The 26679-nt window shown below is 38.4% G+C and overlaps 1 protein-coding gene across 2 annotated transcripts in view; it reads right to left on the bottom strand.

Annotated features, from left to right (window-relative positions):
- Positions 1-355: 355 nt before the first annotated feature.
- Positions 356-26679, bottom strand: part of cnksr2b (connector enhancer of kinase suppressor of Ras 2b) — a 45061-nt gene continuing 18737 nt past the window's right edge. The window contains exons 4-22 of one of the 2 annotated variants that reach the window (XM_079834337.1): positions 26344-26449; positions 24414-24455; positions 23702-23821; positions 22919-22978; positions 21378-21446; positions 20082-20228; positions 18383-18516; positions 16603-16793; positions 16203-16292; positions 15387-15592; positions 15244-15295; positions 14376-14551; positions 14213-14286; positions 9376-9447; positions 9094-9161; positions 7072-7175; positions 4957-5479; positions 3219-3418; positions 356-1302 (exon numbers count right to left, since the gene is read on the bottom strand). In XM_079834337.1, coding sequence (XP_079690463.1) covers positions 1252-1302; positions 3219-3418; positions 4957-5479; positions 7072-7175; positions 9094-9161; positions 9376-9447; positions 14213-14286; positions 14376-14551; positions 15244-15295; positions 15387-15592; positions 16203-16292; positions 16603-16793; positions 18383-18516; positions 20082-20228; positions 21378-21446; positions 22919-22978; positions 23702-23821; positions 24414-24455; positions 26344-26449 — 2485 coding nt within the window. In that variant the 3' untranslated portion in view covers positions 356-1251. The remainder of the gene's footprint in view (positions 1303-3218; positions 3419-4956; positions 5480-7071; positions 7176-9093; positions 9162-9375; positions 9448-14212; positions 14287-14375; positions 14552-15243; positions 15296-15386; positions 15593-16202; positions 16293-16602; positions 16794-18382; positions 18517-20081; positions 20229-21377; positions 21447-22918; positions 22979-23701; positions 23822-24413; positions 24456-26343; positions 26450-26679) is intronic. The other variant, XM_079834338.1, reaches the window with a different exon arrangement.

Below are 26679 nucleotides of genomic sequence, written 5' to 3'. Positions count from 1 at the left end.
TTTGTGGGCATGTGCACTGAATGCCTATCATAGGCAGCGCCTGGATATAGGTTAATGTAAGTACAGCCCAGCTGTCATCATCACGATATCAGCCAAGGCCGTAACATGTCGTAACAAGGGGGGGGGGGGGGGTTTCTTTTTTCTTTTTTCAGTTTTTTCTTTGTAAAAAATATATTTTTCTAACCTTTTTGTCAGAAGAACTGCAGCAGAGCAGTGCATTAATTTGGATATTCCACAAATCATAAAATCATAATATTTTAGAAATAAAATCCACTGAACTGTCCTGATGCCCCAGCCATAAAAATAAATCAAAATGTTCATGGGAGACCATACAAGTCACATTGGAACTTAAACTAATGTCAAAACATCAAACAATTTATTGAATCCTTTTTTTGGAGATACTGGAACACTGGTGCTTTCACATGAAAGTTTCATTTTGTTAAAGATATTTCAGGAACACATTAAAAGGGATTTATGCTTGCCGTTATCTTCAGATAACACATAGTTCAGCATACAAAACAATGTACAAACATCTCAATAAATATCATGCTTACAAAAATAGACAGTGTCAAACTAATTAATCGTTTTAGTTCAACATTATTGCAAGAACCTTGCTGCTAGGGTGCAAACGGTCAGAATATTACAACATACATTATATACAACAAACCTAGGCTTTCAACACACCCGCACACAGACACGCAATCATTATATCCTGTCAATTCTTCTCTTACAGTCATAGTAACATTTACCATTGAAAACTGTTAGTTTCAGAGAAGCTGGAATCAACACTCTCAGTTAAGACAGATCACAGACAGAAAATCTATTAACCAGACAATGGTCATGCAAATCAGATTTAGAACAAAATAATTTCTATATCAGTAGTTTTATTCTTTCCCTATGTGTTTTTTTCTTTCAGTCATAAAAGACTACTGTAGGGTAGAGTTCATTTGAAGTGCAGTTATTTGGCCCCAGATGGAGGCCAAAGTCGTTATTTCAAACACAAAAAAACTGTACATACAAAATAATGCCATTATTATCATGTGCGATGACATAGAGAAAAGAAAGTGAGTGCAACGAGAGGAAATTCATGAACGCTGTAAAGGAGTAAAAGAATGAGAAATATTCCTTAAGAAAGCTGTAGATGTTTGATAAAAGCAACTAAGATGAACCCTCCAGGGAAAGAGAATGAATCTTTTTTTAGCAGATGAAATGACTGGTGCTGTGCCCTGCTGCGTTCTCTTGTAACTCTGGCTACACATCCCGATGGATGATCTTAGTTTCTGCCTCTTGAAGAGGGATGTCCTGTCAAAACAAGACACGGCGATTAATGATGCGATTTAAATTATGCAACACATGTCTATGATCATGAGACATAAAACAAAGATTTTTTTTTTCAAAGCTGAAAGCACAAAGATTTTTTATGTGTAAGTTGATGTGCAAATGTCCAAAAATGTTGAAATATAAATACCCCTGGTAAAAATAAAAATAAATGTAGTGCATTTAAAGCTGCCAAGCAGAAGCGTCATGGCATCTTCCACAAAAAAAGTTTCACCCACTGAAGGTCACTTGCTTTAGGCGGAATATTATAGCCTGACAAGCCAGACCCACATCAAGATGTTGGGTCTGGAGATTCACCATTGACAGGGCTCAATCCGAGGGGCGGGATAAACGGTTGTCTTTCAAATTCCCTCTGCACGCAATTGGATAGCGCCATGACCGCCACAACCAACCAGAGCAAAGAAGAAGGTGAAGCGGAGCTAACGTTAGTGGATAGACTTTCGCAGTATCCGGTAGGCAAAATTTGAACACATCTTCCTTTCTTAAGAATGACTTCAGTGCCGTTCTATGTTCTTTTCTCAAAGAAAAGCTTAACTCCAAGTCTTCCAGAGTCGTGGCCAAAGCCGATTCAAAAGACAGCTGTTCGTCGGCTTCTTTGTTTACGAGTAGCACGCAGAACCTCCGCAACTCTGCCGTGACGTGCCGTCATTATGTTAAGCTCGCCCACCGACTCTACACACGCTGTGATTGGCCTGACCAGACTTTGGTTTTTCCAGCTCTCAGGTCTACCGAGAGTTGCTAGACTACACTCGCGGCAAAATACATTTTCTGCCGCTAGGGTACGTATAGATTTCTAGGCTAGGAATATTATGGTCTCATCTACCAATGCACATGTCACTTAAAACAGAGATTTTTTTCTGTGAAAAACAAAAGGAGATTTTTTCCCATGCATGATGATGTCAAGTTTAGATTTTGTTTGGTATATTTTAAAAATGGGAACACTAAAACCTATATTATTAAATGCCAATGTACCGTTCATTGTTAGTTCATGTCTAATGCATCAACTGCTGTTAAAATAATTGAATTTTATTGTAAAGTGTTATCAAAAATGATTAGGAAAAAATAGTTTAGTCAAGTTTAGATTTTGATTTGTCTATTAATATATTTGACAGCACTAATATATATATTAGTGCAGTCAAATCAATTATAACATTTTGTGTTTACATATTATATGTGTGTGTACTGTACATGCATGTATATATTTAAGAAAAATGTTTTATATTTACAATATATATAAAATATGAATATTTATATATAATATAAATTATATATAAAAAAATATATATATATGTATATATATACACAGTACATACATGCAAATATTTCTTAAATATATATATAATATATAAATATATAAATATATATTTCCCTCTGAATTTTTATTTCAAATAAATGCTGTTCTTTTGGACTTCCTATTCATGAAAGAATCCTGAAAAATGCATAGTTTTCACAAAAATATTAAGCAGCACAGCTTCTTCAACATAATATTTAAGAAATGTTTCTTGAGCAGCAAATCAGCATTTATAGTGATTTCTGAAAGATCATGTGACACTGAAGACTGGAGTAATGATGCTGAAAATTCAGCTTTTCCATCACAGGAATAAATTACATTTTAAAATATATTAACAGAAAACCATGATTTTAAATGTATTACTGTATTTACTGTATTTTTAATCACATAAATGTAGCTTTAGTGTGCATAGCATACTTAAAAAAAATCGTACTGACCAACTTTTGAATGGTATACGTTAGGTTGGAATTTGAATTTGAACTACACATCTTTCACTTATGCTATGTTTTTAAAGAGGGTTTTTTGTGGACCTGTTGCTCAGGGAAAGCAGTAAACCAGTTCTGCAACCGGTGTCCCCAGAAAGCCGCACCTTGAACGAGTTTTGAAGGATCCGCAGGCGGTGCAGCTTCTCATTGAGTAACGGATCATTGCAGCGACGGACGAATGATCGCTTGTACTCTAATCGGGAAGAGGGCCTGTGCTCATTGACAGATGATAGACTAGTCCTCTCCAGAGCCCTGTACAAATCCCCCAATGAGTCAGCCTGGTGCCTGCGCTCCCACTCTGGACCTACAGAGGGCAGTGAAGAGTTACTTGCAATATCACCACAAATGCAATGTATTCAAATTAAAATGTAATGCACAAGTATATAGTTTTGTATATTAGTAATGGTTATTTGAAAAATCATCATAAAGCAATGAAATACATGAATATGGTACTATATTATTATAGGCATGTTATTATAGGCCAGGATTAAAATCCGACTCAGTGTTACACAATGGGTTCTCAGCTCTATCTCTTCATCTCTAAGGTTGAAAACCTTTGTTATAGTAAAAAACAATACAATTAGATGTGGTGTTTACTGAAAAGATCATATTAGCTGTTATACACTTTAGAGTAACTATCAGGGAGCTCAGGATGGAAGAAAGAGAGAGCAAATGGCCCTGAAGCCATATTCCTCTGCTTCCATCCTGAGAAGACATTAACACGGACTGAAGGGACTCCTCCTCGTGTGCTTTAAGGCACAGTACAGTTCTGAAGAGCGGTGAATGTGTTGAACAGAAAGGAGGGATGAAAAAGGATAGACAGGGATGAGAGCTGTCACGTTGGATTAGTAGGACTGCATCTAATATGAAGCTATTGGAAGTCTTAAGGGAGATGTGTATTCAGCTGAGATTTGCAGCTACAGTGCATCTGAATCAAGCAGCAATATGTTTATCATTACAGTCAACAATACAAATAACTGGAGCGAAGCAAAATGCAGCATCCTCTCAATAATATTTTGCAAAAAAATTATTCAATCATGATAACTCCCTAATAAAACAACAATGTAACAGTGAATACAGTTATTGTCAGCTTGCCATCAAGCCATTCCCAAAACTACAGAAGTGCAAGATTGTGATTCTTATTGTGACTGTAATGCCTTCTAGTACATTCAAATCAATAATATTATTTCTAAATAAAAATCTAAAAAGAAATGTGAAGCTTAACAAAGATAAAAAATTATTTTACACACACACATTTTCATAAATATGTCAAAAATAACAATCTGTAAAGATAATAAAATATATTATTTATTATAATGATTATTATTATAATGATACTTATTCATAAAATATTTATAAAACAATTAAAATCAATTAAGCATATTTGTTAAACAAAAATAATTAGTATTGGACAAATAATTAATAATTATAAATTATTTATAATCATTATAATAATATCAAGATTATTCAAATATTCATAATATTTATTCAAATATTCAGATTTGTTGATTGCTATTAAAACAAGGAACATTGTATTATGAATCTTAATAAATGTTATTAATATTTATATAATAATATTAATGATATCAACAATGTATATAATATAATTAATATAATTCTTATTATTATATTAATACAATTTATTTACAATGTTTATTGGTTTCATACAAAGATATGTAAGTGAAATCAATAATATCATGACACACTGTCACTCCCTAATCTGGACAAAATATGCCACGGGCAAACATGCAGTAACTACTCACCTCTGCCTACACATGCTAACTCACCCACTAAATTCCCTCTGCATAATAGGCAAAGGCAAGTTAGGAAATGTTTCCTGACCTGTGTCTCTGGCATGGGCCCGGCCCAGGTGGTAGCGCTGTGCATCTGCGTGTTCAGCTGCACTGCTGGCAGCCAGGATGGCATGAAGACCACTGTCACGGGGCAAAGTGAAACTGCGGTGCTTGCTTCCTACTCCACCTCCTTCTACTCCTTCTCCTCTTCCTACAGCTGTGATGGGTTTTTGGCTGAGTTGGGTGGGTGTAAGGGGCGGGAGGTAGTGTTCAGGTGGCAGCCCGTGCTGGGCGGGGAGCGTTGATTGGCGGCGGAGCTCGACGGGCATGATTCGGCTGGGATCGACGAAAACGGAGTCCTCTAATGGCAGAGTCTGCAGGAAATGGAGGCCGGAGCTGGTGAGGGGAGTCTCGATGAGGTCCTGCCATGAACGCCGCTGGCTGGCAGACTTTCGGCCCGGGGAGCTAGCACTGCTCAGGCTGCCCCCCTGTGTCTCGGAGAGGGGGGAGCGAGACTGGATGGTCTCCGTGGAGGGTGGGCAGATGTGTTGGGACTCCTGGAACGGACTCACCTGTAACACAGTGGGATGGACAATATGCAAGGACCTTTTAGTTGGTATATTTTACAACTTAAAGGTTGGTGCAACAAGCATAAATCCAAAACGAAGGACAACTATAACAAGAGGGTCATTTATATCCCTGTTTTCCATTTTCCCTGCTGTCGTCTTTTACAAGCTCACTGCTGTCACCCTTAGTTATGCTCTGCCTGGATGGAATGGTCTAGGACAGCAACAAACACACACGCGCACACACACACACACACAGACACAAGCTGATTTGCATCTCCTTCCTTAAGATTACAGAAGGCTGGAGCCAGAGGACCTCCTTAAAAAGTGTCCTTTGACTATGAATTTACAGTGGCCACAATCATCCCAAGAGTCTAAATAATTAATGTGTCCTTCATCTCCCTTCTCCTCACCCCTTCACACCTCATTCTTCATCCTGCTCTCCCTCCCTCTCTGTCCTTCTCTTGTCCCATCATGTCCTTCTGCATTGCTTCACCGCATTTGTTTCCTTCAGTATTAGTTTTGTTTATATGGAGTACACTACTGTTCAAAAGTTTTGGCACAGTACGATTTGTTTTGTAAGAAATGAATGCTTTTATTCAACTTTCTATTCATCAAAGAATCCTGAATTTTTCTACAAAAGTATTATAAACAGCGCAACTGTTTTCAATATTGATAATAATAAGAATTGTTTCTTGAGATCAAATCAGCATATTAGAATGATTTCAGGATCATGAGACTGAAGTAATGATGTTAAAATTCAGCTTTTCCATCACAAGAATAAAGTACATTTGTGACCCTGGACCACAAAACCAGTCATAAGGGTAAAATTTTTTTAAATTGAGATGTATATATCATAATCGGAATAAATAAGCTTTCCATTGATGTATGGTTTGTTAGGATAGGACAATATTTGGCCGAGATACAACTATTTGAAAATCTGGAATCTGAGGGTGCATATTGCGGGAGGCGAAATATTGAGAAAATCGCCTTTAAAGTTGTCCAAATGAAGTCCTTAGAAATGCATATTACTACTAATAATACATTTTTGATATATTTATGGTAGGACATTTACAAAATATCTTCATGAAACATGATCTTTACTTAATATCCTAATGATTTTTGGCATAAAAGAAAAATCAATAATTTTGACCCCTACAATGTATTGTTGGCTATTGCCACAAATATACCTATGTGACTTATGACTGGTTTTGTGGTCCTGGGTCACATTTTAAAATACACTGCCCAGGCAAAAAAAAAAAAAAATCTTGACCAAAAATGTATGAACCTTTTGATAAAAATAACTGTTGTGATGTAATTTCCATCAAGAGGTGCATCAATTTGCATTGTCAATCTTGTATTGACAATGCAAGAGCCAAACACTCCATAAAGTCTACTCCAGCACATCCCAAAGACTTTCAATGAATTTAAGGGCTGGACTCAGAGGTGCCAATTCATGTGTGAAAATGATTCTTCATGCTCCCTCCCAACCATTCTTTCACGAATTGAACCTGATGGATCTTGACATTGTCCTCACACGCATATTAGACACAGTGTAAACACAGGAACCCACGCAGAAAAAGAAATACTTGACTTACTGAGGTAGGGTGAGGGTAAGTATCATAAGGAGGTGGAGGGCTGTCCTGTTTGGGCGTTGAGGGCATGTGATCAGCATCCTCATGGTCACTCTCGCTCCAGTAGTCTGAGGAAATTACAGCACACAGCCGTTAAATGCACAGGACTTCAAATTCATTCCTATTTAGGAAGTCAAATACTGAAATTTGAAGGCTGCAGAATGTACTATATACTATTACAATATACTGTAAGACAAGCCATGTGCAAATTCATCAGTCAATACCATTGCTGAGTATTTTCTCCTTAAAACTGCAGTGTACCAAAGAGAGTAAAAAAAATACAGTTTGAAATTGCTGGTGTTCTCTACCGCCCCAATCAAGTAAACAATCCTGTCAACGTACAGGGCGGGGCATTTCCTTTCATTGCTATCATGCTCTGTGGTCATTTGAACACAGTGAGCATAAAAACACCTTTAAGAAGGGACAGGTAAAGTCAGGTACAAATAACAATATAGCAGTGAATTATGAATGTGATGTATATACTGTGCTGAGACTCTCGTACGGCTCATGTATTGAGCAGACACATTCAGTTTTTTTGTCTGTTCTCTAACTGAACTAAATTATTTAATTACTATTTTTTTAAAAACAACAGTGGGGGCGGTGCCAAGGTGGGAAAGTGATGTAACCGGTGTTGTGTCTGAACACCGGTAACACTGTCAACACCGACTATCGCAGCAAGCCTAGTTTAAAGTGATAAAATGATTGATTGTAGGGCGACTTTAAAAGATGTTTGTGTTCATTTTCTAGTCATCGTCATTGTAGCATTTATTCATGGAATGATGGAGAAGAACATTCTAAAAACTAGTGCTGTCAATCGATTAAAAAGATGAACTAATTCATCATTTTCATATAATGCAGCATAAAGACAGTAGCCTATATTTTAAATATTTGTTGTAATGGCATCTTTTTATGAAAGAAGGCCAGTATCACAAATACTGCTACTGATGTCTCTATGAGTTGATTTTTGCCATTAATTATAGGCATTCAACATTACAGTATAATTAAAAGCTGTACATTTGAACATTTATTAGGATTTAAAAAATCTAACAACTTTAAATTTAAATGAACTTAAAACAATCTTCAAATATAACCATTATAATAAATTTCACATTTAACTGTGCCCTTCAATATATCAGGGCTCAATTTTTTTTCAATTGGCCCATTCAGACCAGTTCAGATGTTTACTTGCCCTGTCAAAATGCTCAAAAAGTTATTGTTTTCTATGTTTTTGACCCATGTAACCTTGTAAACAGTGCTTTTAGGTAGGTCTAACAGCTAGGATATATACAGAAATTGAATAAAGTTATCATACACTTCACACTCTTCCCTGCATAAAGTATAAAATAAATATAGATGAATCCTTATTAAAGCTACAAATGTTATTCAGTCAAGAGTAGTGAGTGATTTTCTCTTTTTCTTTTGTTCTTTGATTATCCTTAATGACAGACAGCAGCAGGTTTATTAGGCTGTACTTATGAGTATACTCAACAAAACAGGCATTTTGGCATAATTTTGTCAATAATTCAGTTTTTGTCCATTCAAGCGCTGTCTGAAGTGGCTTTCTGCGCACATAAATGTGTGTGTGTAACAGACAGGAGATTCACAGACGCGCGCCAGTACCACACAGCGTTCTCTTTTGTGTCTTATCACGCTTGAATGGTTTAAAAGCATTTGTATGAATAAGAGTGTGATCATATATTGTAACCCTAGCCAAAGGATGCCGGGAGAAAACGGATGTTGGGTTAATTGCATTAAATATTTTTAATGAGTTAAAACCAAATCACATGTGTTCACACGTTTAGCACTAATAAAAAACTAACCTATTCTTATTAAAAATGACTTCCTTCATTTTAACTTAAATGTTCATCCAACATGTTGTACTTCATATGCATATATTTATAGGACTTGCAGACCAGACCACACAAAGTCAGAGTGGGAGAATAATTGATCCGACAGGCTAAGCGGAGCATGAAAGCATCTTCTCACCATGATCCTGTCGGATCCTTTTCTGCTCCGAGTGAGCTGTTGCCGCCATGTTCATCCGACTGAGCCACCTGTGAGCAAACATATAAAAAATACAAGTTACCTGGGGAGCACTGCGGAAATGCAGAGCTGAAAGGGTCTTTTGGGATGTTGCTAAAATTAGTAGCTTTGATCTGCTTAGGGAACATTAAATGAGATTCAGGAGCCAGTGCACGAGAATTCGTGAGGAATCGTGAGTCTTTTTTGTTTCTTATAGACATGTTAGAATGTTTCTTCTCATCTTACCTATTCATATCATCCATGTTGTCCGCAGCAAAGTAGAAGCTCTTGATTTTAGGATGGCAAGCCTTAAAAGCACTGAAAACAAGCAAGAGAAATAGACAATTAAAACATACTGTCCTTTCCGATAGGAGTGTAACGATTCAAGTTTCTCATGGTTTCGGTTTGGTTTGGTAAATACTTGATACACTGCTGTTAGGGGTGCACAGCTTAGAACATTTAAGGCAGATTCCAATAATATAAATTCTAACATGGTATATCAAGTTGATATTCAATATTCAATATTTTCAAGAGACCATATTACCACAATTTTATATTATGTTGCATCAAAACAAACTACATTATAAAATAAGAAGTTGCTGACATTAATTATATTTTATGAAATATAAAAATGTATTGGAATATATTGAATACAGACATAAGGATTCTGCATCACAACAAAGATACATTCAAAAGGAAAATATACTTTCATTTTATAATTATATATTTTCAATTTTTATGTTATATTTATAATTTTTATATAATTTTAACGCTAATAACTGTTCTAGTAGGAATTCAGTATAGTGTTCAAGTGATTTGTTTACCCTCTTTATGTTTTTTAAAAGTAAAGTGCCCCTATTATGCTTTTTCGAATATTACCTTTCATGCAGTGTGTAATATAGCCATCTGTGAATGTAAAGTATCTAAAAATTTGTGAAGCCGAAAGTGCACGATAAATTAAGTTAAATAAAGAAAGAATCGACTCTGAACCATCTAAACAAGTCATCAGGAATTTGAATCCCACTTCCGTTACGGCTACACATCACTGGGTAATACATTTGATTTGCCTAACGCCCCCCTATGGTCTTCGTTGTCCGCCCGATAACAACTTGACCCGCCCCCAAATGCTGTATCTGGTTCCTGTTGTGTACATATCAAGAAGACACTGTTCCCTGACACCCGTCAGGCCCTGCCCCCAATTCCTTTCTTTCCCGAGGTGCATGAGGAGGTCACGCGGTCCTGGAAGTCCCCGCTGTCTTCCTGTGACCGCGTGGTGGCCTCCTCCGACTTCTCTGCCCTCGATGGGGCAGCGGCCAAAGGGTACACTGGGGTTCCCCCGGTTGAGCGCTCTGTTGCAATGCAGCTATGTCCAGTGCTTCAACATGCATCTTTGCATCATGCATCTTTGCATCATGCATCATGCATCTTCGCCACCTCTTTGCATGCCATGGCCATCCTCCAGGTCTACCAGGCCAGGATGCTCAGGGACATGCACGAGGGTAGAGCTGACAGGTGATGTCAACACCCGTGGTCCAGGAGAGACACCTGTGGCTCAACCTGGCTGATATGCGGGACGCCAAGCGAACATGTTTCTTAGACGCTCCCATATCCCAGGCTGGGCTCTGCCAGCCTCTGTTCCAATAGTTCTCAGCCGCCCAGACGCAGACTGAGGCCATCAAGCACATACTGCCCCCGTGCCCAGCTGCTGCCTCCACCCCGCCGCTGGCACAGCTGCCTCAGCTGCCTCAGCCTGCTTACCGCCGAGGGCACCCTCCTGCGGCTCCAGCCCGGTCCCTGCAGCAGCCTTCACCTGGGTCGCGCCTTGGAGGACGCCGCAGGAAGGCGCCCTAGTCCGCTCCAGCCCCACAGCCTGCCAAGCGCCAGGCTAAGCGGCACTCCTGATGCGGACAGCTCAGGGATGGGCAGTTCTATCCAGGAGATGGTAGCAGGACCACTCCTTCCCCCGGTGGAGGGCCAGGAGAGAATCTTTTGCACCCTATTGTGGTTAAAGAAAGAACTCATTCCCCCATCCCTGAGCACCCAGAGACCATGGGTGGTAGTGTGCACCGCCCCCGGGCTACGCCCCCGGGCCACTCCACTCTCTTCCCCCTCTGGCACCAGACTCCTCTCAGAGCAGACCCCAGTGGAACGCACGTCCTTCCATGGTCTCCTCTGTCAGGATGCGGCAGATGATCGTGCCCCCACACCGGGACACTACGCCTCCCACGTCTGGGCCGTTCATGCCGCCTTGCTGCCCCACCCGGGGTACGTCTGTGGTTTCCATGACCCTGCTGGTTCAGTTCTTGGGAGCCTGGCTAGAGCTTCTCAGACTGTCCCACTGGGTCGCGAGGACCAATAGGCTTGGCTATGCTATTCAGTTCACCCAGTCTCCTCCCTGCTTCCGGGGAGTCCGCTGTACCATGGTGGGCCCCAGTGCCCCTGTCATGCGTGCGGAGGTTGCTACTTTAATGGGAAAGGGTGCAATTGAGACTGTCCCTCCAGCCGAAATGAAGTCCAGCTTCTACAGCCCCTACTTCATTGTACCCAAGAAAACTGGTGGGTTACGGCCGATCCTGGACCTGCGCATCTTGAACCAATCCCTTCACAGGCTTCCGTTCAAGATTTGACTGACTTACCTTGTTCGTCTCCACGACCTGGTCTTCAGATTCCTGAGGGGGGCTAGGAGACTGAATCCTCCTCGCTCTCCCCTCATACCCTCTTGGGACCTCGCAGTGGTCTTATCTGCCCTGCAGAGAGCTCCCTTTGAGCTGTTGCGATCAGTCGAGCTTAAGCTCCTGTCTATGAAGACTTCTGATCGCTTTGGCCTCCATCAAGAGGGTAGGCGACCGGCAGGCATTTTCGGTTGACGAAGCGTACCTAGAATTCGGGCCGGCCACTTCTCACGTGATCTTGAGACCCCGGCCTGGATATGTGCCCAAGGTTCCCACCACTCCGTCCAGGGACCAGGTGGTTAACCTCCAAGCGCTGCCTTTGGAGGAGGCAGACCCACCCATGACACTGCTCTGTCCAGTACGCGCCCTCCGTGCTTACGTAGACAGAACGCAGTATTTCAGGACCTCAGACCAGCTCTTTGTCTGTTATGGTGGGAAGCTGAAGGGAAAGGCTCTCTCCAAGCAAAGGTTGTCTCACTGGATAGTGGACGCCATTGTCTTGGCTTACCAGACGCAGGGTCATCCATGCCCTAGAGTGTGGCCTCCTCTTGGGCTCTAGTGCAGGGCGCCTCGCTGACAGACATCTGCAGAGCTAAAGGCTGGGCGACACCCAACACATTCGCCAGGTTTTATAATCTCCGAGTGGAGCCAGTGTCCTCCCTTGTACTCGCCTCAAGTAGTGGCCAGTAGCTGGACAGGCTCCACGTACTGGATACGTGCAATATTTTCCTCAGGTTGCTTCCCTGAAGCCCTGAGTTCCTCCAGCACTGTTGATGTTGACACCAGAGTGCATGCCCGTTCGGTCAGCCCTCGTGTTCGGCTAGGTGCAGCCGTGTGCATGGTTCCCCCGCTGGGCGACCCCCACATGTGTATTTCCACTGTAAGCCTCTCTGAGCATGTGTCTTTCCGTTGGCAAGCCTTGCCACTCCTGGGGTGTAAAAATCCAACATCGGCCCCTCCGCGGGTCATATGTGCATCCCTAAATCCTCCCTGCGGGCGGGCACTTGGTGCATGTTTCCACATGGAATTTGCTTCCCAGTGTACCTTGGTATTCCTGTGTTAAGTGGGAGTCCTTCGTCCGTATTAGTCTTACGTCAGGGAGCTCACACTTACGCAGGGCACTGGATGACAGCCGAGTGGCGTGATTAGATTGAACCCCCATTCGTCAGTCACTGACTTAACTCGGAGTGACTGAACGAAAGGGAACGTCTCGGTTATGTATGTAACTCTAATTCCCTGAGAAGGGAACGGAGACGTTACATTCCTCTGCCACTTCACCTGTACCGGCTGGGAGCTCAGATCTCGGCTCCTCAGCAGGTAACAATGCGACATTGCCAGCGTACTTCCTTATATACCCACAAGGTGGGGCGGAGTTACACTATGCAAATTCCGCAGGCCCATGGCATTTCATCACCATTGGGCGTTTTCTATGATCTCGAAGATGATAGGCTTCTAAGCGAAACCCCCATTCGTCAGTCACTCACGTAACATCTCCATTCCCTCCTCAGGGAACGAGGGTTACTTATGTAACGAGACGTTTTCTGCTCTGCAAAAGCAAATTCTCTTTGTAAACACTTCCAAAGGATGAGAATGTGAAGATTCAGTGGTTAAATTTACCACAGCGATACAACAGCAGTATAACCTTTTAACGATTGCTTCTCAAATCTCTGTAAGGTCTAAATGGGATTTACAAACTGATTATCCATTAAAGATGGGACAGTACCCTCTTTAGTTGGACCAACTTGCTCCTCAGAATCACAACCTGTAAGTGTGATTAATTATTGATATATGTTTTACTGGGTGTTCAAAATACATAGTTTTGTGCTTTATATTGTGTACTGTATGTCTCCAGCTAACCAACTAACTCACGTTATTAATGTCTTACTGAAATACTTCTGCTAATCAAATGTGGGCCACTATTACCTAAAATTGTGTCCATTAATGCAGATTGTCTGTTGTTTTTACTACTTTGAGTAATGATAACGGATGGAGCAAGATTTGTTTTACAAACTTTAAAAGTTATGGTAATGGTCATTTTGTTTAAGCGGTAGACCAATTACAACATACTGGGTCATCTGGCCAATCAGAACAGAGTAGCTTGCGGAAAGGAGGGATTTAGAGAGTCGTTCTGAATCATCAGGCCAGTCGTTTGAGGATTATTGAAAAATGTGGTAATGTTCAATGTATATTATGAGAAAATGAAAGTGTTTTTTGACCTTTGATGCATGTAAACCTGTTGTAGGAGACCTCCAAAACAAAATTAGGAACCTTTAAAATAGCTTAATAGGGGCATTTTAAGTAAAACCTTGCAAACCTCATTTAGAAAAACACTGACGCTATTGTAGGATAAAATGTTGTTGCATGCATACTGAACTGTTGGTTTTTCAGCTCTAATTTATAATACCACTCACAACTTTTTGCGACATTCGTTGGCTTGATCAATGTTGAATTCAGGCAGACTGACAAAGCCCTCTGCCTTCTCATCCTGAGAAAGAACAGAAATGATGTAAACAGTATAATGGGAAATTTTTTGCTGTGGTATTGCATCATGCAGATATGGCCTCATGCCCTCACCTCTTCATTGGTGTACCAGTATAGGCAGGCATCTTTCAGCACAACCCAGTACTTCTTCCATTTCTGAGAGAAGTAACTCTTTGCATCCTTCTTCTTCCAGAGCCATCCCTCACAGTCACCCTGACCCAAGTCTCTGCAGGAGATTCGCCGCTTACTAATAGAGGGCAGGGATCCAGCTGAGAAGGACAAAAAGAGAGTGAGAGAGATCAGAGATGTCAACGCGGGCATTATAAATGAAATTAATGGCAGGAATAGTATCAAAACAGTGACATTTTTGATGTACTGCCAAGTCTGCCATATAATGGCAGAGAAACGTCTTGACATAACAATTATTCAGAGTGAGACTGTGTAATGAATGTGTGTAGAAAAAAAATAATTGCAGTGCAAAAATCCTTTTCTCAGTCAGTTTTTTTTTTCATTTCCAGTAAAATTATTCAAACATCTTTGAAACAACAAATTCTAAAATTGTTATTATTAAATAAATAAATAACATATTATTTAAAAAAATTATTAAAATAATTAAAAATAAAACAGAATTAAAAAAAAAATTATATATTTAATATATTTAATAATAAACTTTAACACATTTACTTAAATTATTAACATTTCATATATCATTTTGAATTGTATTAATAATTGTAAAATATTTTAATAATTTGATAATTATTCTTTTAATTATTAAAAATATATATCTTGAATTGTTTATTTTCCTACCCCAATTCTTTCAGATTTCTTGAGTTTCTCTTAAAGCTAAACATACTGTACACTAAATTTGAAGGGTGTTTAAGTATTTTTCTGGTAAAACAATGTGTCAATAACCACATGACAGGGTTTTAGAGCTAGTAGAATTTAACATTTGACACCTCACCTCTTAACTTAACTTTCTTTGACCGGGAGAGTATGGACGATCGATCAAATGTCTGAAAGATAGTAAATAAATATAAGATTTAAATAATTTTATGCTGTGTACCATAGTCTTACATGACATTAAGTTGTCTTCAGAACACTCACAAGATAGACAGAAGAGGTTTCAGATGTGGGTGTGGCCAAAGAGTCCTGCTGCAGCATGTCCATCTGGAGGGTGGGGACTAGGGTGTAGTGGGCGGGGCTTCCACCTTTCTCACTCTTTCTTCTACTGCGCCGACTGCTGCGACGTCCTGTGTGGTACTCCTCTGACCCTGCCTTGTCCTCACTCACATATCGCAGCAGGGAGTTCTCTGTTAATAAATGTATGGGATTATGAAACTACAGTATACTGATTATGAAAATTAAATGGGACAAAGCGCATTTTCAATGCACTCTGTTTTTTAAATTTAATAGACCACTTTTGATTCTGCCTTTTAAATAAATGTAATGGTTAGAGTTGAAATCTAATTATTCAGAGGTCTCATGATCAAAGAATAGGGCTGAAAGATGCTGTTACACATGTACAAATTAATATAAATTCTGCCAGCATGACTAAAGAAAGCATTCTCTCTGCTCCTACTCCTTCAGCAACAGATCCTGGCCTCAACCAATGAGAAGCCAGCATCTTGGCAAGACTTCGATGTTGGAGTTACCATGGCAATGCAAAACCAAAAAATCCCAAAATCTCAAACAAAGAGCCAGCGAGATACTGGCAGACAGGTCCCAGAACAAATGAAGTAAATATAGGGGAGACGGGGATCAGGACAATCTGAACGGAATGACTGAAGATTTTAAATATGTGCAAATGGAGAGGTCAGGACTAAAGTGATGAAATCATAGGTTTAGTATAACCCAAGTAAAAGAGATCAAAAAACATCCCCCTCAAAGCTCACCCACACACACAAACACACACACACACACCTCTTCTGATCTCTTTCTTCAGCTTGGCTGGATCTTCATAGTCTCCAACCCAGTTATATTCTACAGGCATGGAAATAGGCCTCAGCCGTCCTAGTACACAAGCACAGAGAAATAAAAAATAACAAAATAAAAAAAATAAAAAAATACTGCACAATACACATATTGGGCCAGGAGAAGAAGATAAAGTATAACTCGATTGTTATGTTTAATCCAATGATTTATGGCCTTTATCTGGTTGCAGATTTAAAAACATCCCTTCTGACTGACTGATCCCTCGTCACCCTGGCAAGACCGCAAACTTGAATCTGACTTAAAAAGAGACCAGCATGAAAAGACAACATCTCCTGACACTGAAGCTAGCCTGTAAAGATCAAACATGATCATGCAACAAAGCATGTACCATATGTGGGAGTGCTGTCCCTGCGTACAGGTGGAGGGCCCTGATTCTGATCATACTCGTAACAGTACAGGACCGCATCCTCATCCAACAGGGGGAATCGCCTCCGGCACTCCTGATCCAAGAAGGAATTGGGCGAATCGGAACCTTTAGCAGCCTGCTGGCAATTGCTGGTCAGATTCCCCATTTCATCTCTGCAATGGTAAGAAAAATCTTGTATAATCTTCTATTACACAGATCTTAAATGTGAACTAGATTTAGAATTTTCTTAAAGAAAATGTAGTTTTATTAATATTAATAAAAATATATATATATTAAAAGTCACTGCCACAGTGTTGCTATGCAGTTGCTAGGGTGTTTCTGGTTGCTTATGGTTGAAGCCAAAAGAATCCACTTTCAAGTGGTCTCATGATTATGATTATTGAAATGAATAGTTCTTGGGGGAAATAAAGTGATCATACATGACGATACATGATGATTTAAAATGTTATAAAAGATTGCCAGATTTTTTAAATAATTGCTGTTCTTTTGTGCTACTCATCAAAGTATCCTGAAAAACGCGTATCACGATTTCCACAAAAATATTTAAGGGTTAGTTCACCCAAAAATGAAAATTCTGTCAGTAATTACTCACCCTCATGTTGTTCCAACCATGTAAGACCTTCGTTCATCTTCGGAACATAATTTAGTATATTTTTGATGAAATCTGAGAGCTGTCTCACTCCTCCATAAGCTTTCAGAGGGAATGAAACTTGATGGCCCAGAATAGTAAGTAAAAACGTCATTTAAGGAGTCCAAATGACTACAGTGGCTCTGTATTAAGTCTATCATGCGACGAAAATACTTTTTGAGCGGAAAAACAACAAAAATAACGACTTTATCCCACTATTATTGTTGTTCAATTTGAGCCTCTGACGAGAGTTCGCGGGAGTGCCACGATGCATGCGCGAAAACTGAGATTACGCCGTTCTTCTTCTACTACTACTTGTTACTGGCTGCTCACTCTTTCGGAGTAGGGTTAATCTCAGTTCTCGCGCATGCGTCGTGGCACTCCCGCGAACTCTCGTCAGAGGCTCAAATTGAACAACAATAATAGTGGGATAAAGTCGTTATTTTTGTTGTTTTTCCGCTCAAAAAGTATTTTCGTCGCATGATAGACTTAATACAGAGCCACTGTAGTCATTTGGACTCCTTAAATTATGTTTTTACTTACTATTCTGGGCCATCAAGTTTCATTCCCTCTGAAAGCCTATGGAGGAGTGAGACAGCTCTCAGATTTCATCAAAAATATACTAAATTATGTTCCGAAGATGAACGAAGGTCTTACATGGTTGGAACAACATGAGGGTGAGTAATTACTGACAGAATTTTCATTTTTGGGTGAACTAACCCTTTAAGCTGTTTCAAAATTTTTGAAATGTTTCTTGAGAAGTGAATCAGCATATCAGAATGATTTCTGAAGAATCATGTGACATTGAAGACTCAGCTTTGACATCACAGGAATAAATAACATTTTAAAATATATTAAAATAACAGTTATTTAAAAATATAGTATTTAACAATATTACTTTTTTTTACTGTATTTTTCTGCATACAGGACGTCTTTCAAAAACATTAAAACCTTACCAGCCCAAAATGTTTGTAGTCTCGTCCAAAAGTGCATGTTTGAGGTGTTTCATACATATTCATGCATATTTACAGTGTGCATCAGTTATGTGCATACTAGTGTGTCCTTTTGTTTTAGAGATTGTCATTTTTGTGTGAGTGTGCCTGTAAACTATACCTGGGTGTGTATGGCTCGTCTGGGGGAGGGGGGATGTAGAGGTCCTGTAGAGCGCAGCTGTCCCGTCTGGAAGGGGTGCTGAGGGTGCTGGATGGTGTGGCCACACTGCTGCTGGGGCTGGGGGGGATGATGGGCTAAAAACAGGGGTACAGTTAGCTTTAGCATTTCCCTTAGGAAAGTGTACCTTCAAATGTACTTTTGAGTTTTGAAACAGGTCATTGTCAGATTTTTACTTTTTGATAATGAGTGCTTGTTATTTCATTGCAGGTAAAGAAACACATCATAAATAAGTATCCAAATGTCTTCTCCATTCACATGTACCAAGAATGCATTTATTTGATCAAAAACAGCTATATTGTGAAATATTATTACAATTTAAAAATAATTGTTTCCTATTGTAATACATTTTAAAAATGTAATATATTCAGTCACATGATCCTTCAGAAATCATCTTTTAAGAAACATTTATTATTATTGTCAATGTTAAAAACAGCTGTGCTGCTTAATATTTTGTGGAACCTGTGATACATTTTTTTTCAGGATCCTTTAATGAATAGAAAGTTTAAAAGAACAGAATGTATTTTAAATAGAAATCTTCTGTAACATTATAAATGTCTGTACTGTCATTTTTGATCAATTTAATGCATCCTGAAAAAAAAGGATTATTTTTTTTCTCTCTCTCTCTTTTTTTTTTAAATCCTACAGACCCCAAACTTTTAGTGTACATCACCAAGATTTAGATGAATTTACAATGATTTACAATGTAATTGAATCCAATCCCTTTATCAGATTTCTATGTACAAATATGATGCCTAAAATAGAATGTAAAGCTTTCCAGGTCATGTATTTTATTACAGCTGCATCTCTGCAACATATGAGGGATAGTTATTAAATGACAAAAAGGTGATATTTTTTATTGTCTCATGAAAATTTCACTGCATTTTCAACACTGGAATATAATTAACACAAAATAAATGACAATTACTAAAGGAAATTAACTGAACATAAAAGTCAACAAAAAAATAATAAATAATTTTACCAAACATCAAACACAAACACTCATCCTAATGGCAGAATAACCTGACCTGTGTGTCTTCGTGGAAGAAGACAATGCGAAAAAATAGCAATGACCATCATTTGAGTTTATAGTCATGTTGAGTCTGTTTCCTCCTGATTTTATGCATTTAAAACACGGAACACATTGTGCACTCTGATGCGGCTCTGGTTCTGTGTAAATGAAATGCCGTCTCAGTGTCTTCAACTGTTGTCATGACAATCAGCATGTCTTGTTATATGTCAGCTATGCAATAGAAACAGCAAAGAAAAAATGAATGCGTGCAATTTACACTGCGCAGTCAAGCGTCTAAAATGACATTCCACATTTTCCTCTCAGGCCACAGTAAAGCTTCCTGATGCACAGGGGCTTCGGTGAAGCTGGAGAGGAGATTGGGGAAAGAGGGATAAGCAGCAGATTAGAGGTAAAAAAGATGAAAGAGGAAAAAAAGGAAGGTTAGTGGGTGGGGGAAGAGTGGAGTGAAGATTTGCCATGCAATCTAGTTGGTCAAAGCCCTGAGGGAGGGGAAGAGGGCTCTTAATGCTGCTAAAAAAAGAACATGCACAGATTGGGGGACTACGCCACAGCATATCATCAATTCACACACACCACTTAATCCTCATACCGCACACATCTTATCAGTACCTGCAGGGCGAGGGGCTTCCATCTCATGTTCTTGAGTAAGGCTGGGGCTGAGGTGAGAGTACTCTGAGGTCGTTTCTTCAGCGTGAGGGTCACACCCGCGGGATTGCTACGTAAAGAGTTTACCAGGTTCTTCAGCTGCCAGCCCACCTATGTAAGTCCAAAACACGTGTTGACCTCACCACAAGAGAATCAGATAACATTCCAGAGCACACAAGCATTTTGAAGTCTTGATAGCAGGTCATTCTTCATGTCATATACGTCTTAACATGTTGGTTCAATCATTAAAGAATTTTGAAAGATGGAAAACTATACACTACCATTTAAAAGTTTAGGGTTTGTGAAAGTAAATACAGTGAAAACAGTAATATTGTAAAATATTACTACAATTTAATATACCGGTTTTCTATTTTAATATATATTTTAAAATGTAATTTATTTCTTTGATGCAAAGCTGAATTTTCAGCCATTCAGTGTCACATGATCCTTCAGAAATCGTTCTAATATGCTGATGTAGTGCTCAAATAACATTTTCCTAGTATTATGAAAGCTGAATGAAAATAGTCATTATTATGAAAGTTGAAAAAAAAACACAATTCAGGATTCTCTGATGAATAGAACGTTGAAAAGAACAGCATTTATTTAAAAAAAATATTGCATCATAAATGTCTTTTTACGGTCACTTTTGATCAATTTAATTTTTATAAAATTAATATATATATATATATATATATATATATATATATATATATATATATATATATATATATATATATATATATATATATATATATATATATATATATATATATATATATATATATATATATATAATATATATGTACACAAGTGTCTGAAAGGGTCAGTATATATATATATATATATATATATATATATACAGTATAAACGTACTGACCCTTACAGACACTTGTGTACTTCTAACATGAAACATATTGAGTTTTTCTTAATTTTTCTCTAAACATTTGAAACAAAACCTGTTTTCTTTTAAATAATAAATTCATTTTAGATTTTTATATTCAGTTTTATATGAGAAATGACAAACCATATCTTTTATTCAATCGTGTTCCTTTTCATCTTATTGTGTAATAATAAGGCGGTTAAAGTGTAGATGCCTGATCTTGACAAGAGCATATTTTTGATATACTAAAGTATATCTTTTTATAGAAACTAAAATGAAAACAGGGAAACAAAATATGATTTCTTCATTTATGAACAGGAATGATCTAGTCATGTTAGCAGTTAAAGAGTAAAATGATTGTGTTCAACAGAAACACTCACCACTGTCTGATGATTGACCTGTATGACCTCATCACCAGCATGTATTTTCTTACAGCGGTCAGCTAGTGACTGTAAGAGGAAGAGGGAGAGAGAGAAAGCCATTGGATCACATGTGGCAAAACACACAATTGTTTTAAAGGAGTCATGACATGAGAGATCAAATTTGTCTTTGTACACTGTAAAAAAAATCAGGTCTCCAATTGTCTCCAATCTCCAATTCTGTGAATTAAATTGCATCAATTCACAGAAATTAAATTTGGCCAACTGAAAAATTTAGATGTGATCAGTTACTAGAAAATTTTCAATTGGAGACCTGATTTTTTTTTTACAGTGTATCATTAATACTTCCTGCAAGTCCTCGTCATCAACAAAAAAGCATTTATATAATCAAACCGTAAAAAGCTTGGTTTGGATCCGAGGTGGCATGTGATGTCAAGACAACAACGGCTACTTTTACATCGTATCGTTGTTCCCGCCCACTAGTGTTCAGTCGATGACTCGATGAGCAGCGAGTGGATCTAAAGAAGGCCTAGTTTATGATAAGATTGTGATGCCACGCAGACATTGTGCTTTTCCTGTCTGTGGAAAAACATCATCCAAGCTGCTGAAGGACCCCAATGTCACAGAAAAATTAATTCAGTTTATTTTTAAACAGACATCCTAGTCACATCAGTGCTGACTTGCGTGTTTGTACCATATATTTTACCAGCAATTGTTTTGAGAACAATTCGCAATACGATACTGGCTTTGCCCAAAAATGTTTGCACAGAGATCAGGCTGTGCCAACTGTTCTGGAACCAGCAAGGACCCCGCTAACTGTAAGTAACGTGTTTAATTTGTAAACCGGTAATGACAGTTAAATTCATAATGAATAATCGACAAAGAATGCTCTCTTTATGACGGCTGAAGCTGTTGATTACGCAGAACGAGTTTATCTGGACACTTGCCAAAACCCTCGTTATAGTGACTCTTTTACACTACACAATGAATCTCTTACTGTATTTACATCATGTTTGCATTATAGTTATGGTGAAAGCATTTTGTGAGTGTGAAATTGCTTTGCAATGACGACGCAATGTCATCTGCTCAATGCTCATCACTGCAACCTTCCATGTGATGGGAATAGATCTAAATACAAAGACAATAATCAACACTTTTCACGATTCATTAATTTTGACAGCTGTAACAGTAAAATCGGGAATTCGAGAGGATTCCACATGTAATAGTTATTTAATATGCAAATATGTCAGCCAATCACAGCAGTGGGCGTTTACACTGAAGTATCACAGCAGACACGCCCCTTCAAACAGAGTGTTTAAGCCAGAGGGCTAAAATCAGGGTAGAAAATAGCCATTTAAAATAGACCATTTTTTTAATGTAAAAATCATATTAATATTAAAAGTGCACATCAGGAAACATTATAAAATAGTAATAAAAAATCCAGTTCATGACCCCTTTAAAGATTACATGTACAACCAATTGTTCATGCATGTCATAGTGAGATGAAATATTGTACTGAAATATTGAAAATGACCACTCACTCCCTCTGTAGTGCCTGTGATGACATGTAGGCCATCATAGGTTGATTTGATGTACATGCCCTAGGGCAAGGAGAAAGACACTTTAGAGCCATTGCCTGAAAATATTGGACACACTGAACACAGACACAGAAAACACTGAAAGTAGCTTGCTGACATGACATGAGAGCACAAATCCCCTCTGACAAAGTCTCATAAAGGAGAGATATAGGGGGACAGAGAGAGGGTGTATGTTTATTTTTATCTATCTCTATTCAGGCTTTATTGAGCGGATACTGACAGTGTCAAGTGTGCCTATATGTAACTGTCGAAATATTACTGCCTGAAGCTCACATAAACACAACTACCAGCACTACATCATTAATGCAGATGGGGTTAACATGGCTGAATGTGGTTTCTATCTATCTATCTATCTATCTATCTATCTATCTATCTATCTATCTATCTATCTATCTATCTATCTATCTATCTATCTATCTATCTATCTATCTATCTATCTATCTATCTATCTATCTATCTATCTATCTATCTATCTATCTATCTATCTATCTATCTATCTATCTATCTATCTATCTATCTATCTATCTATCTATCTATCTATCTATCTATCTATCTATCTATCTATCTATCCTTCCATGTAAAAATTTATGAATAAATGAAAAAAAAGTTAAAAAGTGCCCAGCATATATAGGATCTCCTTTGTTTAAAACACTGTTAAAAAAACATCCTAGTTTGAAGTTTGTGCATAAGGTGAAAAGATGAAAAACCAGGCACCCAGATACCCACCAGTCCCTCGGTGGACCTTATGTTGTCCAGCTGCACCACTTCCAGATGGGCGGCCTGGGACACCATGGGGTCCGAAGAGAGGGAAATGATGTGGTCACACACACCTGAGAGGGTTTTACACTGAGGACAGAGAAAAAAAGAGAAACATGAGAACATTTTAACAAGAGAGGCTCAGAAAAGATCTATCTGAAGCCGCTACTAGGCTACAATATGCTGATCATTTCATTGCATGTTCACGGCACTGCTTCATAAACACCATCTGCGTGGAGACAGAGAGTCGCCAGGATGTACTATATTATGAAGTAATTCATATAAAAGCATAATTTTCCATGATCTTGCTGCCTTCTTCGAATTGATCCATCTAATCACGATTCTCCCTCAATCTGCTGCTGGTGACTAAGCAGTGAAGGTGTTTCTGGTGTTGTAAACGCAAACTCTTCTCTTTCTCTCACTGTCACTCTTAGGTGAAATGTGGCCTGTCCTGGTATTTATAGCAGAGAGCCAGCTGTACCCTTACTGACACTGCAGCATGGGCTAGACTCAAATGTGAATCAAATGTGAATTTATTTCTCTCTCACTCACCTCACACATACTCTCGCTCTCTTTTTTTCTCACTTCGACACAGATATCTATTTTTGAACAGAGGAGCTAGATAAGGAGTTTTATGTAAATTAATCAAGAGGATGTGTGAGAATATAAATGTCACTCTTACCACATGCAGTATCTTATTTTCTGTCTCATACACCGTGCCGTCCTAAAACACAAGAAAAGAAAAGGCAATTTTAACAAATTACATTCTGAGTCCATCACACTTACAGCCTCATTACTGAAATACTGCATGCTATTGAAACATAATACATTTAATTTATAACACAAAAATGTTATAATCAGTATTTTAGTTTTCCAGTAAAAAAGATATGTATATACGTTAAACAAGAAAACGCTACTTATTTTGTCTTATAATTTAATATATTTTAAAATATTTAAAATAGTATATTTTTATATTTACATTATTTAATATTAAGACTATATATTATGGATTATGTTTATTTTTCTTAGCCCACTGCAGAAAGTTCTTGTTTTAAGCATAAATATCACTAAATTTTGTTTGATTTATGCTTAAAAATAAAAATAAAATATACATATATTCTCTAAAAACAAGTCTTCTGGTGCAGTTCTGTTTCTTAAGTATTTTTTTTCCTTCTTTTTAGATATTTTTACTGGAAAACAAAGATACTAATTGTTTTTATAGTGTTGTATAATGCTAAATGGTTATATAATGCTTTATAATTAATGTGCACTCATGTCATAAAACTTTGATTAATATATATTCAATGGTGAATCATCAGAAGTATTATATAATATTTGTATTATATAATTATGACATATCAACAAAAGTTATAAAATGCTTCCCATTTATGAGATACGAACACATTATATCATTTCTGCTCTAATGGGTAAACACAGTTTTGGGATGTCTCAGATGAGGAGCTTAGCTTTGTTTGTAGGACACAAGGAGAAGAAGATTTGTTTGCTGGCATGGAGACATGCACCTATCTGAAATAGCCAAAGGCAGCGTTCTCTGTCTTGAGCAGACAGCTGAGGAGGACATGAGTCATCCTCCCACACCGAACCTGGTGCAATACTTTTCCTCTTCCTCCTCTCATCTGCTCATTTTCTTCCACTCTCCATCACTCTGCTTAATGGTAGTCTGATTTCCAGCCCGTGGGTGAAGGAGCTTGGGGATCTCGACTGGCCAAACTCATGATTAATCTTAAACATATTGGGAATCTCCTTCAACACTCAACCTACACATCACAGCCTGATTCATAGGAGGAGAGTAAATAAAGCTTGAGCTAATACACACAAGTGTTTAATTAAGAGAGGACAGCTTTATATAAGGTCCTTCAGAGTGTGGCATTTTTCACACATACTGTACAGACTCACTTCACAAGACGTATCATAAAGAGCAAATTCTACAGGCCTTCATACATGTTCTGGGACACATCGCTTTTCTCCCACCTGGGACAGTCTGTCCTCGCCCTCAATGGCCCATGCCAGAGCAGCACTATTTCAATCCAGGACAGAAAATTGAGAAGGAGAAAAAATGTCCATGGCCTCTTTCTATAGAACCTTCTGCCCTAGAAACTTTACCCTGCTTTCCATGCATTCTCAAACAAAAGAGATTTAGTCCTGAAGTATGGTATGACACTGGTGTGGGTGAAACAGAACATAGACTACAGGTCAAAAGAGACTTCTTAACTTTGCATTCAATTTGATGGGATTTAATGGGATAGTTCACTCAAAAAAGAATATGTTAACAAGATTACATTGACAGCCCTAAAAATACATTTTATAAAATCATATTTATTGTTCTTTTTTTTTTGTTTACCACCTGTTACTTTTATGATACGTTAATGATGCTTTTGCTTTTAGCTTGACAGTAAAAATATCGCCATCCACTTTCCATTTACTTTACTGAAGCTTTGCTGAAAGCAGAAATGAAAAGAAAAAATATAATACAGGTTTGGAATGACGTGGGAGTTAATGAATAACGGAATTTTCATTTTGGAGAGAACTATCCCTGAAAAAAAGATAATACTGATGGTGATATGTTATAATTTGAGTGTTTCAGTTCATACCTGCTGAACTATTGTGGTCAACTCCAGACACAGCTGAATCACATTATTCCTGGTCATGGAGTAGTCTGCTACGGCAGCGAACGGAGACCTGATGAAGAAGTAACATCTGCCATTAACCATTAGATCACTTCTAATCACAACCACTCTTTGTGTCTAACCGTCCTCACTGTCGCTGCACTGCCAAAGGCGAACTGTGTCTAATTCAGGCAATGCAGGACATTCATGATGAGGAATGAGAGCTAGAAAGAGGTGAACCAAGGAGCATGTGGAGAGAGAGGGAGATGAAGAGTAACAAAAACAGAGAGAGACAGACAGAGCTGAAAGAGAGAGGAGAGA

This window comes from Gobio gobio (genome assembly GCF_949357685.1).
Source record: "Gobio gobio genome assembly, chromosome: 14".
NCBI classification, from domain to species: Eukaryota; Metazoa; Chordata; class Actinopteri; order Cypriniformes; family Gobionidae; genus Gobio; species Gobio gobio.
The sequence above is the reverse complement of the archived record's forward strand: the minus strand, read 5'-3'. Positions and strand labels throughout refer to the sequence as shown.